Genomic DNA, 19,501 nt, shown 5'->3' on the forward strand with positions numbered 1-19,501 from the left:
AACTGTTACACATCTTTTAGCTTCCGAGAAAGGAAGCCAGTCTTACATGACCAAAACTCTTTTGGTTAAGAAATAAATACTTCATTATCTCATCAACTCAAGAATACCACTTCTATGAACATTAAGCCAAGAGCGGCTTGCACACCACAGAAGACGTAGTTTGTTGCCTAAATATACATGAAAACAATCTATCATGTACACAAAAACAATAGAATTCTTCAGTAGTAATGGAACACTGTTGCATTCCATGAGAGGTCAAGTTGCTTTGGACAATTCTTTTCTTAACGGTGCATGCAATATTACTAGAAATTTAGGTACACTAATGAAATTTTTGCTGTGTAACCTAGTCACAAATGCTACTCAGTTTCAGTTCATTAACTGTATCTGGCATTAACTGGTAGAGAACAGTTTGTAGAGAAGTCCAAAGGAGGCCAAGAGCGAACAGTCTTTAGCAACTTCACCTCCTTACTAAAATGCTACAAAACATTCAAGTAGGTGAACATTAAAGAACTGTACTGAAGTTGACTCAACTATTGCCTTTAAATGAAAAGGGCTTTATAGATCTGCACATTCGTTTCTTCAGTCCTTTGAATGACCTTGCCCTGTAAAATTTAACATTGGTGTTGATCATGTCCCTAGGGTCAAGTGTAGCTGAATAGACCCTGTTACTCTGATGAGGTCTAGTTATGCCTGAATCATTATGAATCCATTCCCCATTCAGGCTAATGCTGCTGCTGGATGCATCAAATTCACCGAGGCTAGAATCGCTGAGATACATGCAAATGGCTCTGCCATTCTGGAAGTCTGATGGAGCCATGTTAAGGGCAGCAGAGTGAAAACTAGAAGGGCAGTCAGTGGAGAACGCCCTATGGTGACTGAGAAAAGGCTGGACATTACCAAAGAAGCCTAATCTTTGGTTATGATTATGAGAAAAATCAGTCCCATCAGGATTCTTGCTAGAGATCTCCAAAACAGATGTCCACTTTTGTTGCTTACCTTTCTTTTGCCCGCAGCCTTTGCTTTTTCTATTAGTGCTTTCAGACAAACTTTGCTGAGACTCACATTTATAAAGACATTGGCCCTTGTTAAAAACAAAAGAATTGAGGTTCATCTCTGAGCTTGAGCGGCTTCCATTGTCAAGCTGTCTATCAGCCTTCTTCCGTAAACTTATTCTTTTAAAGATGTCCATTTTATACCCCACTGACTTTTCAGAGGGATCACGGTTATTTAATGAGGATGTTTTAATAAGTTCTCTAGAGGCATGCTTTCCTTTATATAGTCTGTCCATATCTGCACTAGTCAACCTTAAAGAACTGTACTTCTTAGATGATGCTCTAACTCTGACTAAATACTGAATATGTTCAGAGCTGCACACATGGTGCAAAGGTTTCATACATTCTGCTGCATACCCCAGTTTGCCTTCTGAATGAGCATTGCAGTTTGATTCTTTGGGATGCACACCAATTTTTTCAACTGGAGAGTCTGAACAAAAGTCACTTACTTTGGAAACATCACTCACGCTTGACCTGGTTGACCCAGTGTCAGAGATCACAGAATTCCTACTGAAACTGCCATCGAGAATCTGTGGTTCCTTTGTTCCTTCTGGCCCGTCAGAAGATTTGGCTTGACAGCAAGTAGAAATCCTCCTCCTGATTTTCCAACCAGATGCAGGGCTTATCAGCTGGCTTGCAGTTACAGGATTGTACTGATTTAAGCTGCAAACGGAAGACAAAGAAAGGCTTTTCTGGTGATTGCCTAGATCATTTGTTTCAGATCTTCTAATTACAACTGATGGTGCAGCTGCCCTACATTTGTACTTGAGTACCAGTTTGGAGATGTACTTCTCTATCTTGGATGTTTGCAGCATTTCAGGTTTGACCACAGTCTGCATAAGAGGTTGAGTTTCAAATGTTGGCACACTGGCACCTTCGATAAGGTCCTCTTTTGAAGCATTCTGGGACAAAGCTGTAGTGAACAGAGGGCTCTGCAAAGCCACAGCATGTAAAGGACTTGGATATGGGTAAACTTCATTGGTGTTCCGAGAAATGAGGTCAGACTGATATCTGGCACACTGTCCTGACAGCTGAAGGTTCAGACCTTTAACAAAGGAAGACGAGACATCACCAAGGTTCAGGATGTTGTGAATAAATTCGATATCACCTAAGATTAAAGGAAAAGAAACAACATTCTTAAATAACAGTGCTACTACTGTACAAAAAGCAATTCTTACATGAAACTAAAGTCCTAATGCCAAAAACACATTTATCTAATCCACAATCAATTGCAGAGCTAATGAAGGTAAAGCAGTAGTAGTAACAAGTTATTTACACATTTAAATGTGCTTTTATAATAATACTTCTGCCTATGAACCTTAGAAAAGTAGTTGTTTTGCTTATAGTATTACTCCCATGCTTTACCTACTATTGTCACAGCACATACTACCGCCAGTGTAACAGACTCTTGTCAGGACTGCTACATCACAGGTTTTAAGGGATGCAGTAACACTATCCTTGCTCTCTTTTCCAATGTAGTTCTGCAACTAGAATACACAATGTCTACCTCTGTTTACTGTCTGAAAAACAAGTGCAAACAAAGGGTAGCCAAGGTAAGTTATATGAGGGCTTTCATGTTTTGTGTGGTTTGAAATATTACAGGTGTATTGAAGAGCAAAAAAATGCACCACTGGAAATCAGAAATGAACACTCATTGTCAAATTTAAAAATGCAGAGTCAGAAAAAGTACAGTTGTGTACACTTACCATAACTGTAGATGTTAGAGTGTATTCATTGTTGCAGTCATTACTTTTGGGTTATCTACTTGCAGTAGCCCTCAGTTGGCCTGATTAACAAAGTCTTGGGTCCTGCATCGGTTGCGGTCCCTTCTTCCATGACATCAGGTCGTCAGGGGTATAAAACATGCAGCCAATGCCATTACATCACTTTTTATTGCCCCAGATATCTGGTGCCCCCCTAATGGGAAGCAATTAAATCTACAAATATACAAGGTTATACCTCCAACAAAAAAGCAAATACATCAAAAAGCTTTTGAGCATAGTAAAGGAGAGCAGAGGTATAGCCAAAAGTAGTAAGGGGGCTGGAGGGAGGGTAACCAGGACTGCAACAGTGAATACACTCTAACATCTACATTTATGGCAAGTGTACACAACTGTACTATGTTCTTCATGTTTCACTGTTGCAGTCATCACATTTGGGTAGATTTCCAAAGCTAAGGATGGGAGGAGGAATTTAGATAGCATTAGGACCAGCTATAAGGCCCTGCAAGACTGCAGTGGCAAAGCCAGCTCTGGATTTAGAGAAAATTGGCAGATGGTAATGCTTGGTGAAAGTATGTACAGAACTCCAGGTATCAGCTTCTAGGATGTTCCTGGTAGGAATGCCTCTGAAAAAGGCTGTAGAGGTAGATGCAGCCTTGGTTGATTGGGATCAGATTCCCTGTGGGATAGGTTTTCCATGGTGCTTGTAGCAGAAATTAATGCAATGGCCTATCCATTTTTTTTTTTATTTTTATTATTTATTTATTTAACATTTGTTGACCGGGAAAGTCCGACTAGGTTCCATAGAGCCTGTTTTCAGCGGAGGCCCGGGGAGAAATGCTCCAGATTTGAAAATGGTTTGCTTTGAAATAGCCTTCCCCTCTGCCCCTGCAGCAAGTGCCACCAGCAGTTGGTCAGATTTCCTTTGAGGTTTAGTCCTGTCCAAGTAGAATCTAAGCTGTCTGTGCTCATCTAAGGAGTGCAGTATCCATTCCCCTTTGTTCTGTGGATTAGGAAAGAAGGTTTGCAAATGAATGGACTGATTAAGGGCCACACTGGATACCACCTTGGGCATGAATGAGGGCTTGGTCCTGAGGGACACCCTGTCTGCATGAAAGATGATAAAAGGCTCCACTGCCATAAGGGCTTGTAATTCAGATACCCTTCTTGCTGAAGTGATTGCTAAAAGGAAAGCTGTTTTCCAAGAAAGGAATTTTAATTCTGCAGTAGCAGCTGGCTCGAAAGGATGAAGAGTGAGTTTTCTCCAATACAAAGTTAAGGTTCCAGGCTGGAGTTGGAGCTCTCCTGGGTGGTCGTAAATTTTTGGCCCCTCAGTTACTGCTTGAGCAGTGGATGAGAGAAGAGGGGATGTTCTGTGTTATAATGAGCTGAAATGGCTGAGGCGTTAATTTTGATGGAGGACAAAGACAGGCCCTTGTGAAGCATCTCAGTTAAGTATTGTGAAAATCTGAGGTAAATTGGGAGATTGGTTCTAGACACAGAATCTTTTCCATTTTTCAGCATAAGATTGTCTAGTACTAGGCCTCCTTGCCTCTAAAAGGATATCCATCACTGGTTTACTGATGGATGGTAAAGGAGAGATTAGGTAATTAGCCAGGCTGCTAGGTTCAGTGTTTGAAGCTGAGGGTGCAGAATCTGGTTCTCCTGCTGAGACAATAGAGTAGGAATCTGAAGCAGGTGCCATGGGGCCAACAGTGACACACCGCGCAAGAGGGGGTACCAGTGTTGGTGTGGCCAGTCTGGTGCAATCAAAATAGTCCTTGGTTTGTCTTTTTTGATCTTTAGTAGTACTTTGGAGAGCAGAGGCAGAGGAGGAAAGGCATAAACTGATAGGTTTTTCCAGCTGAAGGACAGAGCATCCACTTTTGCTTCGGGCACCGGCACCGCACAGCAAGAAAGACTGATGTAATGGCATTGGCTGCATGTTTTATACCCCTGACGACCTGACCCAAGACTTTGTTAATCAGGCCAGCTGAGGGCTACTGCAAGCAGATCATCCAAAAGTGATGACTGCAACAGTGAAACATGGAGAACATCTGCAAAAAAACTATAACAGTAGTAGCTCAGGAGTGCTGGTGCTTTAACTTCACCAGAAGAAAGGTGCTAGGAGTATACAACTTACAAAAAATACATTTACCAGCTGCCACCCCTTTCTGAAACTGTCACTAGTTCCACAGTGCACTTGTCATCAGCTTTTGGTTTTACTGATGAGCCATAGTTCTAGACATTCATTTCAGGCCATTTCACAGATTTGATTCTGCACTGTGACCTGCCTCTAGAAATGCTTCAGCAAGGTGCAAAGTCACATACTTACATGTATCTATTTGAAACGGTAACTGCAGCAGGTTCTCTCAATCTATTAAATGTTTTTATTTATGTACACAATTTTATTTTTCTCCAGGTAATCTGTACCTGCTGCTCAAAACTTAATATCATAACATTTCTTCGTACAATTCAAGAATGGATAATATATTAACAACTTAAAGTGGCTAGGATACCTGCAAGTGACCATCATAACTAGCAAACATTAAATAAGAAGCATTTACTTTCTAAAATATTTGTCAAAATCCTTATTTGAATAGTTAAATAAATAACAGTTTGTCTGCCGCAACAGCTGACAGTGATGGGTATATTAAAAATTACTACCAATCTTACTAGAAAGCAACTGTGTACAACTGTTGACAAGGACTACTTTGGTTCATATAATCTGCCAGTTACTCTACCCTATTGTAAAGCAAAAATAATAAAGCTGGCTTGTTTTTACCCCCTTCCAGTGCTATGAGCTTACCTCCAGTCTACGTGTAGCTTAAGTTAAGAGCTAGCAGACATGCACTGGAAGCTCAACTGTGACTTTTTGCTTAATTAAATTTGGGAATGGGGTTTGTTTGGTTGCTTTCAATCCTAGCTTCTGTCAGGCGAAGCTAGTAACTGTCCCATACATAGGTAAACCTTTGCTGAATACTTTCCTTTGCTGAACAACCCAATGACTGCTTAAGGCATTAAGAAGTCATAGCACTTTTACAAAACAGCGGCAACTGATCTCCTCTCTTTGTTGAAGTAGTAATTGTTTCCAGTCTTCACTAGTACCTGTGCATCAAACTAAGACTCCCATGTAACAATGTATCTGACATCAGGTGCAATATCATCGCAGGACCCTTAACACAAGATAAAATCACTAAACCTCTCCCATATATAAAATACTGCCACAGATAAGCAGCACACTGCCACGGAAAAGCAGCAATCTTCTGTAACTTGCATACATCCTCAGGACTGATAAATGGCATTATCAACAGAGAAGAGGGCCACTATACAGTATTTTGTTGATAGGAAAACCACAATTAATCAGTGTTACCAAACAAGACTTAATCAGAGTGGCCAGTGTTCCAGCTATTTGTACATCCATTACAAAAAATAAACAAACATAAGTTATGCCCATGCAGTCATTTCACCCTTTCATATGTGAAGATAATGAAACTGCCTTTAGAAGACTAAGCATTTCCTCTGCTCTTAAAATAAAAGCAAAGTTATAGATCTGATGGACCAAACCAGTACTTAAAATGGAAGTGCACAGTCCTGTTGTAAAGCAGTGTGCGTGAGTGTGTGTGCGTGTGTGTGTGTGCGTGTGTGTGTGTGTGTGTGTGTGAGAGAGAGTTTATTCATAAAATCATTATTATTGCTTAGTACTTTTGCTGACCTCGCAACCAATGCATTTCTGCTGGTTATTGTCTGGTCCCACCACCAAATACATTCAAAACATGCCCTGCTATTCTCTTCAACTCCCAAGAATGACAGAAAGTATACAATACTGTAGGCAGAGCAAGTCTTTCAAAGCTATAAATGGTATTTTGAAGTAAAACCAAAAATATGTAGAAGCACCACCACAGAGCAAATGTTCCCGTGATATGAAAAACAGAAGTAAATACAAATGAAATAAAGTACATCCACAGGAACAACGCACAGCCGTTCTTTAAATGCTCCAGAAAAGTAATAAAGACAATTTCATAATCTTCTCTGGAAATGCTGCTGAACACAATACTAAAAAACTCTATATACTTTTATGCTGAAGGCAACATTTCCATGTCATTCTTGCCAGCCTTGAGAAGGAAATGTACAAAGTTACTGTCCTTCCTCCAAGCCAGCTACATTACTAAACTGTCAGTAAATGGCAGTCCAGCAACTGGTACAAACATCTCCCCAGAGGAAACCTACCATATCAAAACAATGAAAACTAAAGTAGTAACATAGCTACAGTCCTCTGTATTTAACTTGTCACTTGTTTGATTCCACACTCACCAGTAGAGAGGGGTCTCTTGCTCTCCAGTTGATTATTGCTCGTGCTGGAGTCTTTTCCTATTAAAAGTCGCTGTAACTGAAGATCCATCATTCTGACAGCAGCTTCATCTGTAGATCGTGGTCGGACAAAGCTGCTCTCTTGAAAAACAGGCTGCTGGGACAGGGAGTGTAGGCTGCTTCTCAACCCTGCTAAACACTCGCTGTACACAGATGTGCAAGAATTAGAGAGTGATGATCCAGTCTCACTGACTTCATAGAAGCCTAGAAAAAGTGAAGGCCAAAAGAGTTTGTTACTTGGACATGTTTAAAACACATGATTATTTTAAAAGCATTTCAGACAATTACCAAAACTGCACAAATTCACATTAAATAGTAACAGAGGGGCAACATACTAAGCATTTCAAAATGCAGTCAATGTATAATAATGACAGAGAATTCATGATATAATCCAGACTTCAGAAAAGCACAGGAATTGTAAACAAATACTTTATGCTCTCAGACCCAGGGTACCAAACTTAGTGCTTTCACATCTTAAACAACCAGATACGCCTTTAGGATCAGAGTATCATAAGGTAGGGAACACAGCCAGACAGAAATGGATAAAAATGCAAACGGGTACTTTTCAGTAGTAGAAATTGTAGTATAAACCATCAGAACCACCGCATTACATTTCTACAACAGACATCTGGTTTCACCTTGGGAGTAATTAATCCAGCAAGGCAGCATCGGTACAATTACAATTAACTTAGTCATTTCTACAAATGACAGACTGTCTACAACAGAGCACCCACAGAAAGCTATCAAAGCAAAGCTCAGTCCTCACAGCATGCAAAAAACAGGCCTATGAAATTCTGCTGTACAAGTACACTACCTTTTCATGTTATGATCCCCTGCTCCTGGAAAGAACTTAAACAAGCGCAAGAGGGAAATAACAGACTTGCATATTCTTTTGTATAGCAAAAAGAAAAAAAATAGTAGGAAAAAAGACGTGTGATGCATTCAAGGGATATGTGATAGCACAGACACATAAGACCTGCATCTGTACTGCCAGCAACCCAGCAGTGGTTAAGTTGGACATCTGGACATTTTGATATCCAGAGAAGGGATTGTACAGGATCAGAGTGAGTACTGAGCTTTCCGGATAAAACTCAATGGCATTGATACCAAGCCCTAATTAGTGAACTGGAGTCTGCACCACAATGGTTTTGAAACCATGAAAACTCTTATATGCTGCACTGAGGAAATTCTAGGAAAATGAATTAAGCATGCTTTAGGAGGTAACTAACTTCAGCATGCCTGGCTACACACACACAAGTTCAGCTTCACAGATGGCAGATCATGCCTTCTTAAACAGTTGTTTGAAAGGGTTACTGAAGGCAAAGATAAGAGGTGTATAGCCTACATTTGCTTATATGGACCTTGCCAAGTCCTTTGACACTAGGCCTCATGCTGGGATTACTGACAAATTCTCTAACATGAACCTACGTATTGTTAGCTGAATCAATAACCGGCTGTTTGACAGAACCCATACCGTTAAGACTAGGGATGTCTCTGCTCTAGTTGGAAAAATGTCACCAGTAGTACTCCACAGGGCTCAGGCCCAAGTCTCCTTCTGTTGAGATATTACATATATATTCTATGACAAAAGACTGTATCAAAGGACTATGGCTAGCCACATTTGCTGATAACTGAAAACTGGCAGTATTTATCATATCCCTTTCTAATACTCTAATTTTCCAGACACGACTGTACCAAACAAATGCTTGGTGCATTAAATCATGGTCTTACCCCTGACACCAAAAAAATGGCACATAGTAATGCCAGATTTCCCAAAGGAAACTACTGTCTTTAGTGTAGCTAACATTCCACTTAAAAACAATCCGAACTTTCATAAGTTATCCTTTGTGGTACCTCCACAAGATACCAAAGTTATTGTTCAAGTTTATTCATCCGTTATTAGTCCCATCACTGAATATAATGCACTCTTCCTAACACACCTAGTTAAGCACCTAACCCAGCTTAACAGACCTCAACTTCCCTAGCATTTTTTTTTTAATGTGCAAGTAACATGCTTAATACACAGCCAGCTCTGCTGCTGCAGAGGATAAAGCCCTAAATGTGACCCAGGTGGCTAGTGACTCAGGTACCTGCTGAAGCTGGTATTGGGGGGGGGGGGGGGGAGTAATGACAAGACTTAGCTGCTCAATTCCCTTTGTGGGGAGGGTGGGCAGCATGTGTCCAGGGCATTTGATTTCAACATATACAGACCTATGCATGTACAACAGAAATGCCCATTGCATATAAACCCACTGGATGCTATGGGGATGCACTGGGGGCAGCACGGCTTAAAGAGGTAAATTCCCCCATTAAAGCATGTCCATGTAGATTGCAGTACAGTGAGGACTGGGGAATTTAACCTTTTCCCCACTGCAATATGTTCTCAGAGACTGTATATAATTTGCAGGTGGTGTGGAGGGGATTGCCCCACTTGCAAAAAACAAAACAAAAAAAAAAAAAAGATTTTGAAAACTCGAACATATGGTCCTGACTATATGAAGTTTGAGTTTCCAAAGCTCGATAATATGCTATAAACTTGCATATTCCTAGCAGAACTAAACTACAGTTGTGTGCACTTACCATAAATGTAGATGTTTGAGTGTATTCACTGTTGCAGTCATCAGATTGGAGTTATCTGCCTGAAGGTAGCCCTTAGCTGGCCTGAATACCAGAGTCTAGGGATTTCTGCATCGGATGCTGTAGCTTCTTCCATGATGTCAGGTTGTCAGGGATATAAAACATGCAGCCGATGTCATTACATCAGTTTTTCTTGCCCCAGATGTCAGGTACCCCCAAAATATGAAGCAATTATATGGTGTTAAGCACCCCCAGCAAAAAGCAAATACACTTCGTATAAGATATGCCAAACCAAAAAGGATAGTTGAAAGCAAAGACAATCAGGGGGCTGGAGGGAGGTTAACCAGGACTTCAACAGTGAATACACTCAAACATCTACATTTATGGTAAGTGTACACAACTGTACTATGTTCTTAGTGTTTCACTGTTGCAGTCATCACATTTGGGTTGATTCCCAAAGCTAAGGAAGGGTGGAGGTAGATTAAGAAGCATTAGGCCTGGTAATCAGCCCCTATAAGACTGCTGTGCCAAATCCAGCTCTGGATTTAGAAAAGATAGGTAAGTGGTAATGCTTGATGAAAGTGTGTACCGAGTTCCAGGATGTCCCTGGTAGTGACTCCTCTGAGAAATGCAGTAGACGTAGATGTAGCCCATGTGTTCTTATCCACTGTAGGGTAGGTCTTCTATGGTGCTTGTAGCAGAAATGGATGCAGTGTGCTATCAATTTAGATATGGTTTGCTTTGAAATGGCCTTTCCCTCTGCCCCTGCAGCTAAGCTGAATAGCAGTTGGTCAGATTTTCTGAGAGGTTTAGTCCTGTCCAAACAGAATCTAAGCAGTCTGTGCATGTATAGAGAATGCAGTAAAGTAGGCAAATGAATGGACTGATTTAAAGCCACACTAGACACCACCTTGGGCATAAAAGATGGGTTAGTCCTGAGGGAAACCCTGTTTGCATGGAAGATAATGAAGGGTTCCGCTGCCATTAGGGCCTGCAGTTCAGACACTCTTCTTGCTGAAGTGATGGCTAGAAGTAAAGCTGTTTTCCATGAGAGGAATTTCAACTCTGCTGTAGCAGCCGGTTCAAAGGGGGGAAGTAAGTTTTTCCAATACAAAGTTAAGGTACCAGGCTGGAGTGGGAGCTCTCCTGGGGGGGGGGGTCTTAAATTTTTGGCCCCTCTAAGGAACTGTTTTACCAGAGGATAAGAGAAGAGGGGTGGCTCAGTATTATAATCAGCTGAGATGGCAGAGGCATGATTCTTAATTGAAGTGAAGGATAGGCCCTTGTGGAGCATTTCTGTTAAGTAATCTAGTATATGAGGTAAGCTGGTCACAGTTATGGCCATCCCTTGAGACAGTTTCCAGAAATAGTAAGTTTTCCACTTTTTTGAATATGATTTTCTAGTACTAGGCCTCCTTGCCTCAAGAATTACATCCAGCACTTGCTTACTGATGGTTGCTAGAGGTGAGTTCAGGGTGAGGCAGGTGCCATGGTTGTAGCACTGTCAGACTGCTCAAAAGAGGATACCAGTGGTGGTATGGCCAGTCTGGTGTAATCAGGATTGTCCTTGTCTTGTCCTGTTTGATCTTTAGTAGAATCTTTGAGAGGAGAGGCAGAAGGGGAAAGGCATAGAGGCTTTCCCAGGAAAAGGAAAGGGCATCCACCTTCCAGGCTTGGTTATGGGGAGGTCTGGTGCAGTATTTGTTCAATTGATAGTTCTGAGGGGAAGGAAACAGGTCAACCTCTGGTGTCCCCATCTGTTCCCCAAAAGTTTGAATATTTTGGGATCCAGTTTCAATTTGCGTGGGTCCATAAGATTTCTGCTTAAGTCGTATGCCAGTAAATCTAATTTGCCTGGCAGGAATTGAGCTTGTAGGTGCACTTGGTTGCTCAAGGCTGTGTTCCACAGAGCCATGGCTAGTCTGCAGGGTGGGTAGGAATGGGTTCCCCCCTGCTTGTTTATGTACCACATAACTGTGGTGTTGTCCATATTTACCAATAGTTGTCATGGAAGAATAAGGCCTTTGAAGGCTGTCAAAGCATTCTGTACAGCTAATATTTTTTTTTGATTGATATGCAGGTGCATCTGCTTTGGGTTCCATTTGCCCTGAATGCACTGCCCTGCCATGTGAGCCCCCTGATGCATCTGTTAGGGTTTGGGCGGCATGGGGTAGAGTGAAAGAGAGTCCCTTGTTGTGGTTGCAGGCCTCTGCCCACCAAAGGAACTCTGCCCTTAGAAGCGGAATGATAGGAATTTTTGTTTCCAGGTCCTGAGAATGTGATACCATAGACTTTTTAGATACCATTGAAGTTCCCTCATAAGCAGTCTTACACATGGAATTAACAGAATGCAAGAGGCCATGAACCCCAGAGCGTGCAGTATTTTCCTTGCAGATAACTGGGTTTTGGTGGCCAGTAGGTTGAAGTAAGTTGTCAAATAAATTTGTTTCTCTGGAGTAAGGAATGCCATCTGGGAAGTTGTGTTCAAGCTTGCTCCCAGGAATACAGCAGGGTACTAGGTGTGATTTCTTTTCGTTGATGGTGTACCCCCAAATGAAGTTAGAAGTCTCTTTACAAATGTCAGGTGCTGTAGTAGCAAGTCCTGACTTTCTGCCTGAATCAGGCAATCATCCAGGTAAGAGTAAATCTGAACACTTCTCGACCTGCAAAAAGCAATGGCTGGAGCTAGGCACTTTGTGAATACCCTGGGCGCAGTAGATAAGCCAAAGGGAAGTGCAGAGAACTGATAGTGCATGGAGCCTGCCCTGAAGCGAAGGTATTTCCTGCAATATTCCCTTATGGGGCTGTGCAGGTAAGCTTCTTTTAAGTCTAGGGTTGCCAGCCAAGCATCCCTGGCTAGCATGGGAAGCAGCTGTTGGAGAGTTAGCATTTTGGATTTTGGAACCACCAGAAAGGTGTTGAGAATAGATAAATCCATGATAGGACGCCAGGAATTTTCTTTTCTGGGAACCAGGAACAGTTTTGAATAAAAGCCTTGTCCCCTTTGTTCTGCTGGGACAGGTTGAATAGCCTTGATGCTGAGGAGAGAAAGTACTTGTTTTTAGGTCTCCACTCACTGGTTTGGGGGGAGGTCTGGCAATCTACTTAGAGTTGGGAGTGAGTGGAAATGGAATCTGTATCCTAGGGAAACAATGTTTAAAACCCATTTGTCTTGGGTAATGTATTCCCAGTTTTTTGCATGCAGGGCATGTTTTCCTCCTAAAGGTGCAAGTACTTGAGCAAGGCTTGGGGGAGTTAAAGATAAGTCATTGTGCAAGTTTACCATGGGGGGGTGGGTGGCTTACTACTCCCTGTTTTGGATGTGGGAGCAACCCACTGCTTAGATCTGTGCATAACCTGAGACTGAAGTCTTGGGAGTCTGCTGCCTCTGGGTTTGGACTGAGAAGGCCTGGAAGGGACTGGAAAGGACCAGTTCTTTGAAGGCCAATGCCTACTGAATCTAGGAGGCTGTACTTGCAAGAAATCTTTAACAGTTTGCATAGATTTAGCTTTCTCCTCCATCCTTTTGAGAACTTCTTCTGCTTTATTGCCAAATAGGTGCTCTTGGTTTAAGGGTGCATCCAGTAATTTTGCTTTGATATGATCTGGCAAGTTTTGTTCCTTAAGCCAAGCATGCCTTCTAAGAACAGACCCAGTGACGGCAGCCCTACAAGATGCTTCTAAAGCATCAAAATCACACTGCAAAGTATGTACCAACTTGATCAGCAGAATGCATTAACTCTTGTAAATCTTTGCGTTCTGTGCAGTCAGGAATCAACATCATTTTCTGTTTAACTAGCCCCATAATATTCTGCTGATACTTTAAACATATGAAACAGGCAATTTAAAGCCCTAATGGCCAGAGTAGTAGAGGTGTATTCCTTCTTACCCCATCTGTCTAAAGCCCTAGAATCCCTGTCAGAAGGGGTAGGATTCTTGGCAGTAGTAGCCTTAATGCCTTTTGGCCCATGGGAAATGGTCTCTGGATCCGAAGTAGGATTCTTGAAAAGGAATTTGAGAGAGTCAGGTACTCTATAGTACCTATCAGGTTTCCTGGGAGATGGAGGGAAAGTATCCGGGGTAAGGCTGGATCATCTACAATCTCCAGAACAGGAGGGATAGCTAGAGGCCTGTGCTGAGGCAGGTTTGAAAATTCCCTGAGTCTCTTTTTGGACTGAGAGTAGTCCTGGCTTTCCCAGCAGAAATGCTCCCTAAGAGTATGCAGGGTTTCATCAAAAGAAAAATCTTCTGGAGGGGAAGCAGAGGGAATGGAATCCTCTGCATCAGAATCCCCATAAGTAGATAAGGGTATGTCCTGGTAGTCAGAAAAAAAAAAAAAACAGAGCTATCAGATTCCTGATCAGAAGGAAAATCAGTTCTAGGTCTCTGAGGGGGAAGGCTGGCTTCCACTAATTAAAGGTAATAAGGTCTTCAGCCATTATAATCATTTGTTTTTGAGGCCTGTGTGCCTGAGAATGCACTTTGGTCGTTGGTTTCCTAGGTGTAGTGTGAACTTTATGCCTGAGAAATTCTGTATTTTTGGCTTGAAACTAAGTAGTCTGTTTAATATGAAAATCAGTAGGCCTGAATACACCCTCAGAAGCTGGTGCCTTCACAGCGGCTCTGGACCCATCCAAGGTAGAGACATCCACAGGTTCCATAGTCGAAGCATCATCTCACGGCATACTGGACTCCGAATGGGTCTCAGTAGAGGCCTGTGAATCTGTAAAAGCGGGTATCAGGGGTTGCGAAAGCACCAGAGTACTGGTGGACTGGTGACTAGCTTAACGGTAGCATCGTCGGTAGTTTTGGACCTATGCGAACTAGCAGCTAGCTTAATGGTAGCATCGTTAGCAGTTTTGGACCTATGCGGTCTGTCTGTCTTTATCCTTACGTTTTTTCAGAAGATCGGTAGTCGGATGGCTTACTGACTCCATTTCGGGAGTACGGAGATCGAGAGCAAAAGTATTTGGCTACAAAAATTGCCAGACTATGAATATTTTGGGCGTTGAACAAGGCACAAAACTGTCAGTGAGGGATGTCGTGGTCTGGGCCTAAACAAGTGACGCAGTAAGAATAAAAATCTCTAGGAGGTATTTGCTTTCCACAGGCAAGACGATTATTAAATTTTTCTGACATCAGTTAGAGCAAGAAGAAAAGGATCCCCAATGGGGTGCTCATCTTTTAGAAGACTTTAGGTCTGAAACTCGAAAACGAAAATTTCAGGAGTCAGCCGACCAACACTTGCAAACTCCATCTGCTTCAGGCACTGCACAGCAAGAAAGACTGATGTAATGGCATCGGCTGCATGTTTTATACCCCTGACGTCACGGAAGAAATGACAGCATCCGACGCAGAAATCCCAAGACTCTGGTATGCAGGCTGGCTGAGGGCTACCTGCAGGCAGATAACCCAAATGTGATGACTGCAACAGTGAAACACGAAGAACATCCACTATATCAGCTTACAGTTTAATAAGAACACTTACTTAATGGTTAGCTAAAATTAATTTGAAGATCATGATTTTACCTCCACGAAGTTTCTGCTGCTTGGAGAGTATATTACCATTCAAACTTTACTCCCTGTCAGTACACAACAGATTACAGATGTAGTTAGGAGCACATAATGCACTAGAACCACAAAATGAGATTCACCAATTTCCACTGATAACTACCCTGATGTTTACACTGCAGTAAAATTGACCATGTTGTGACTGGGTCTGCTCTTAGACCTCAAATATATCCATGTGCTGACTAGGTCTGAGCCTGGGTCTGCTCTTAGAGCTCAAATATATCCGCGTGCTGACTAGGTCTGATCATAGTCTTAAAATAAACCCATAAAAAAAGTTTGTATCTTGAGGCCACTTTGGCTTGTTTGAGCTTTCACTGCAGGAATGAACTGCAAACAAATGAGAGGCATGGGCATTAGAGGATGGATTAACTGCTTGAGAAAACTACTGAACAAGCTGTCATTGTGCTGACTCAAGCTCTAACAGTTATTCAGATGGACCTCTTCTTTATCAGACATTGTTTTATTCTTCTCTTTCCAATACTTTTCATAATGGACTACTAGTTAACAAGACTTGTGAATGTCAAGATGGAATCTGGCCTTTCTAGATTCCAAAGATAGTTAACAGGAGCAGCAGTTGCTTCGGTACAACACAGAATGTCCTTTTTTACCCATTGAAATGGACCAAACAAGTGAAATGAAAAGAAAAAGGGTAATGTAGTAAAACAGGGACAAGGGTTCAGTGGGTTATACTGTTGCAGGCTGTGTACTTTGATGAACTGAATATCAAAGACAGCCCTGAAAAATATGCCTGCTTCATCACCATAATCAGAGGATATGTAACCCCGTTTCAGTACAATAACTTGGGTTACACAGTTCTGTCACTGACTTGTACTATTTGGGAGGAAATGCTTGGAAAAAAAAAGGTTATGTACTCACTATAACGTTCCATCAGAGTAGGTAAACTTCATTTGTCAGCAACCTGTGGGTTACGGATCTGACACGGATCCAAGCCAGCAGCATACCAAGCAAAAAAATCTGAGCTCCAAGCCACTCTCCCTTAACCATACTACACTGCAACCTCCTTCCAATCCTCAGATCACATTTGCCACCTGCACATAATAACAAAATAACTTACAACCCGAGACACCTGATTCAAGGACAAAGTAAAGCTCATAAGTCCAAACCTCAAGCTCAGCTAAATAACCATGAAGGTCAGGGGGAAGGAGGGAGGGACGGTTATTGACAAATGAAGTTTACCTACTCAGATGGAACGTTATGGTGAGTACATAACTTATCTGAAGTAGTCAACTTCATTTGATCAGCAACCTGTGGGACAGAGTCCCCAGCTACCCGAATCTTGGGAGGCCCTTAAGGAAGGATATTCCGGAGCACTGCAGAGCCAAAGGCAGCCCTTCCCCTAGACACCAAATCCAGTTTATAATGAGAGATAAAGGTGTGAGAGGACGCCCAGGTAGCCACTGAACAAATGTCATCCAGGGAAACTACACCAGAATGCAGCAGACATTGCCATAGAATGCAATGAGCATGAACTCCCATTGGTTCTGGTAAGCCAGATTCTCTGTATAATCGTAAGATACAACTCGAAATCCACCTGACGAGAGTAACCTTTGAAACTGGTTTCCGTAGAAAAGGCTTGGCAAAGGAGACAAACGGTTGATCAGATTTACGAAAGACAGCCGTCCTGTGCAAATAAAAACATAACTGTCTGTGAACATCCAGCAAATGAAGTTTATATTCTCCTTTATTCTGGAAATTAGGGAAAAAGGCAAATTAACAGACTGATTAATGTTCATCTCGGAAGCAACTTTTGGGAGAAAGGAGGGATTAGTCCTGAAAGATACTCTATCCTTATGAAACACAAGGCATGGAGGTTTGATACAGAGAGCCTGAAGCTCCGACACTCTCCTGGCTTAAGTAATTGCTACCAAAAAAGCCGTCTTCCATGACAAGAACTTCAGATCAATGGAAGCTGCGGGTTCAAAGGGAGGCGCAACTAACGCCTGAAGAGCTAAGGTCAGATCCCAAGGCGGAGATGAATTTCTAACAGGGGGTCTCAAAAGAAAGGTGCCTTTTAGAAAGGTCTTACAAACTCTGGCAGCAGCGAGGGAACCAAAGTTGTCCCCAATATGAAAATGGGAAATGGCAGCCAGCTGAACCTTCACAGTAGATGAGTTGGCCCCTTGCTGAAAAATACGAGACAAGAATTCCAGTACCGCTGAAGCAGGAGCGGTGAAAGGATCCAAGTTCTTTTGTGAAGCCCAAATTGAAAAACGTTTCCATTTGCTATTGTAAATCTTCCTGGTAGAGGGTTTGTGTGTCGCCACCAGGATAGACTTGACTCGGGAAGAGATACCGGGAGTCCTGGGAACTGGATCAGCCAAGCTGAGAGCTTGAGACCATCCAGGTTTGGAGGAGCCATTCCCGAGGGATGAGAAATCAGATCCAGAATGGGATCCAAGATCCAGAGTGGAGCTATGAGATGAGACTGCAGGCAGGGGAACCAGACTTGATGAGGCCAGAATGGGGCTATGAGGATAATCTTGCTCCCCATCTGGCGAGCTTTCTGTAGAAATTTTGTCATAAGCGGAAGTGGAGGATACGCATAAAGAAGACCAGGCGGCCAAGCATGGACTAGACAGTCTCTTTAGGCTTCTCCCATAGGGGGAATTAAAGCAAAAAACTCGCTGCACTTTGCATTGGAAGGCAATGCGAAGAGATCGCAGCAAGGCTGACCCCACTTGAGGAAGATCTGTTCTGCTACACAAGGATTCAGAGACCACTCGTAAGGAGAGACGATAGTTCTGCTCAATTTGTCCGCCAGTATGTTGGACCGACCCGGAAATGTGCGTTGCTAACAGGAAGCAGTTGGTGGAGATCACCCATTCCCAAACTCTCATGGCTTCTCAGCAAAGGGGGGTAAGACCTGGTTCCCCCTGTTTGTTGATATACCAGACCACTGACATATTGTCAGACTGGACAGCAATAGTCCCTGGAGAAAGAAAGGCATGGAGGGCCTGCAACGCCAAAAGGACCGCCCTCATCTCCAGGACACTTATATGCAGTACGGCCTTGGTCTGAGTCCACGTGCCTTGGACAGTCCTGCCTGCACAATGCCCCCCCTCCCACCCTAGGCAGGAGGCGTCCATGGTCACTGTGGCCTGGGGTGGTGACATAACAAAAGGTCGTCCTTCTTGAAGGGCTCGGGATTGAAGCCACCACATGAGGGAGTTCCTGCAAACCCTGCTGAGGGGAATTGGGAAGTCTAGAGGGTGGTGTAGAATTGACCACTGGACCTGCAACGTCCACTGTAGAACCCTCATGTTCAGACGAGCGTAAGGAATCAGATTGATCGCTGCTGCCATGGACCCCAAAGCTCTCAGGACTAATTCTGCTGGGGGTGCAGGGGATTGAAAGAGGGCTATCACATGCAGAGTCATGCTGTGAAGTCTGTCTGATGTTAGGAAGGCCCTGGCCTGGAGGGTATCTATCCTGGCCCCTATGAAATCTAACACTTGAACAGGCTGGAGGAAGGACTTCTTGACATTTATGGTCATCCCCAACCGGGGTGACATCCAGAGGAAGAAATCCCTGGCTAGAGAAAGTAGATGCCTGGTGGGGGTGGTGAGGAGCCAGTTGTCTAGGTCCGGGAAGACCTGTATGCCCTGGAGCCTCAGGTGGGCCACTACAACTGCCATGACCTTGGTGAGCACCCTGGGGCTGTGATGAGACCAAAGGATAGGACCCTGAACTGGTAAGGACTGGCTCCTAGCCGAAAGCAGAGCAACCTCCTGGACAATCTTTCCATGTGAATATGGTAGTACGCATCCTTGAGGTCTATGGAGCACATCCACTCCTCCTGCAAGAGGGGCAGGATGGATTGAATTGTGACCATCCAGAATTTCTCTTTGGCAATGAAAAGGTTCATTGTTGACAGGTCGAGAATCAGTCTCAAGTCCCCCATCTATTTTAGCACCAGAAATAACCTGGAGTAGATGCCTGATCTGGACTGGTCTGGGAGCACATGCTGGATGGCTCTTTTTTCTAACAGCTTTTTTATTTCCAAAGCCGCAGCCTCTCTTTGAGTGGGTGGGACATCTGGGAGACGTCTTGAGTAAGGGCGCTTGTTGATGAAGGGGATTGAATAGCCTCTGGATATTATCTGAAGCACCCAGCGATCTGTTGTGATGGACTCCCATTGAGCCAGGTGCCTCGAAAAATGCCCCCCCCCTGACTGTCTCCAGAGAGGAG

At 43.1% G+C, this 19,501-nt stretch overlaps 1 protein-coding gene across 3 annotated transcripts in view; it reads right to left on the bottom strand.

The window, feature by feature from the left end:
* The window catches only part of LOC122805474 (dapper homolog 2-like), a 214,486-nt gene that overhangs the window by 469 nt on the left and 194,516 nt on the right, over positions 1 to 19,501 (bottom strand). For all 3 annotated transcript variants that reach the window (XM_044075658.1, XM_044075657.1, XM_044075659.1), the window contains exons 3-4: positions 7,088 to 7,348; positions 1 to 2,160 (exon numbers count right to left, since the gene is read on the bottom strand). The exon at positions 1 to 2,160 is cut by the window's left edge and continues 469 nt beyond it. In XM_044075658.1, the coding sequence (XP_043931593.1) occupies positions 527 to 2,160; positions 7,088 to 7,348 (1,895 nt within the window). In that variant the 3' untranslated portion in view covers positions 1 to 526. The remainder of the gene's footprint in view (positions 2,161 to 7,087; positions 7,349 to 19,501) is intronic.

This window comes from Protopterus annectens, chromosome 6.part1 (genome assembly GCF_019279795.1).
Source record: "Protopterus annectens isolate FY-2018-M chromosome 6.part1, PAN1.0, whole genome shotgun sequence".
NCBI lineage: Eukaryota > Metazoa > Chordata > Ceratodontiformes > Protopteridae > Protopterus > Protopterus annectens.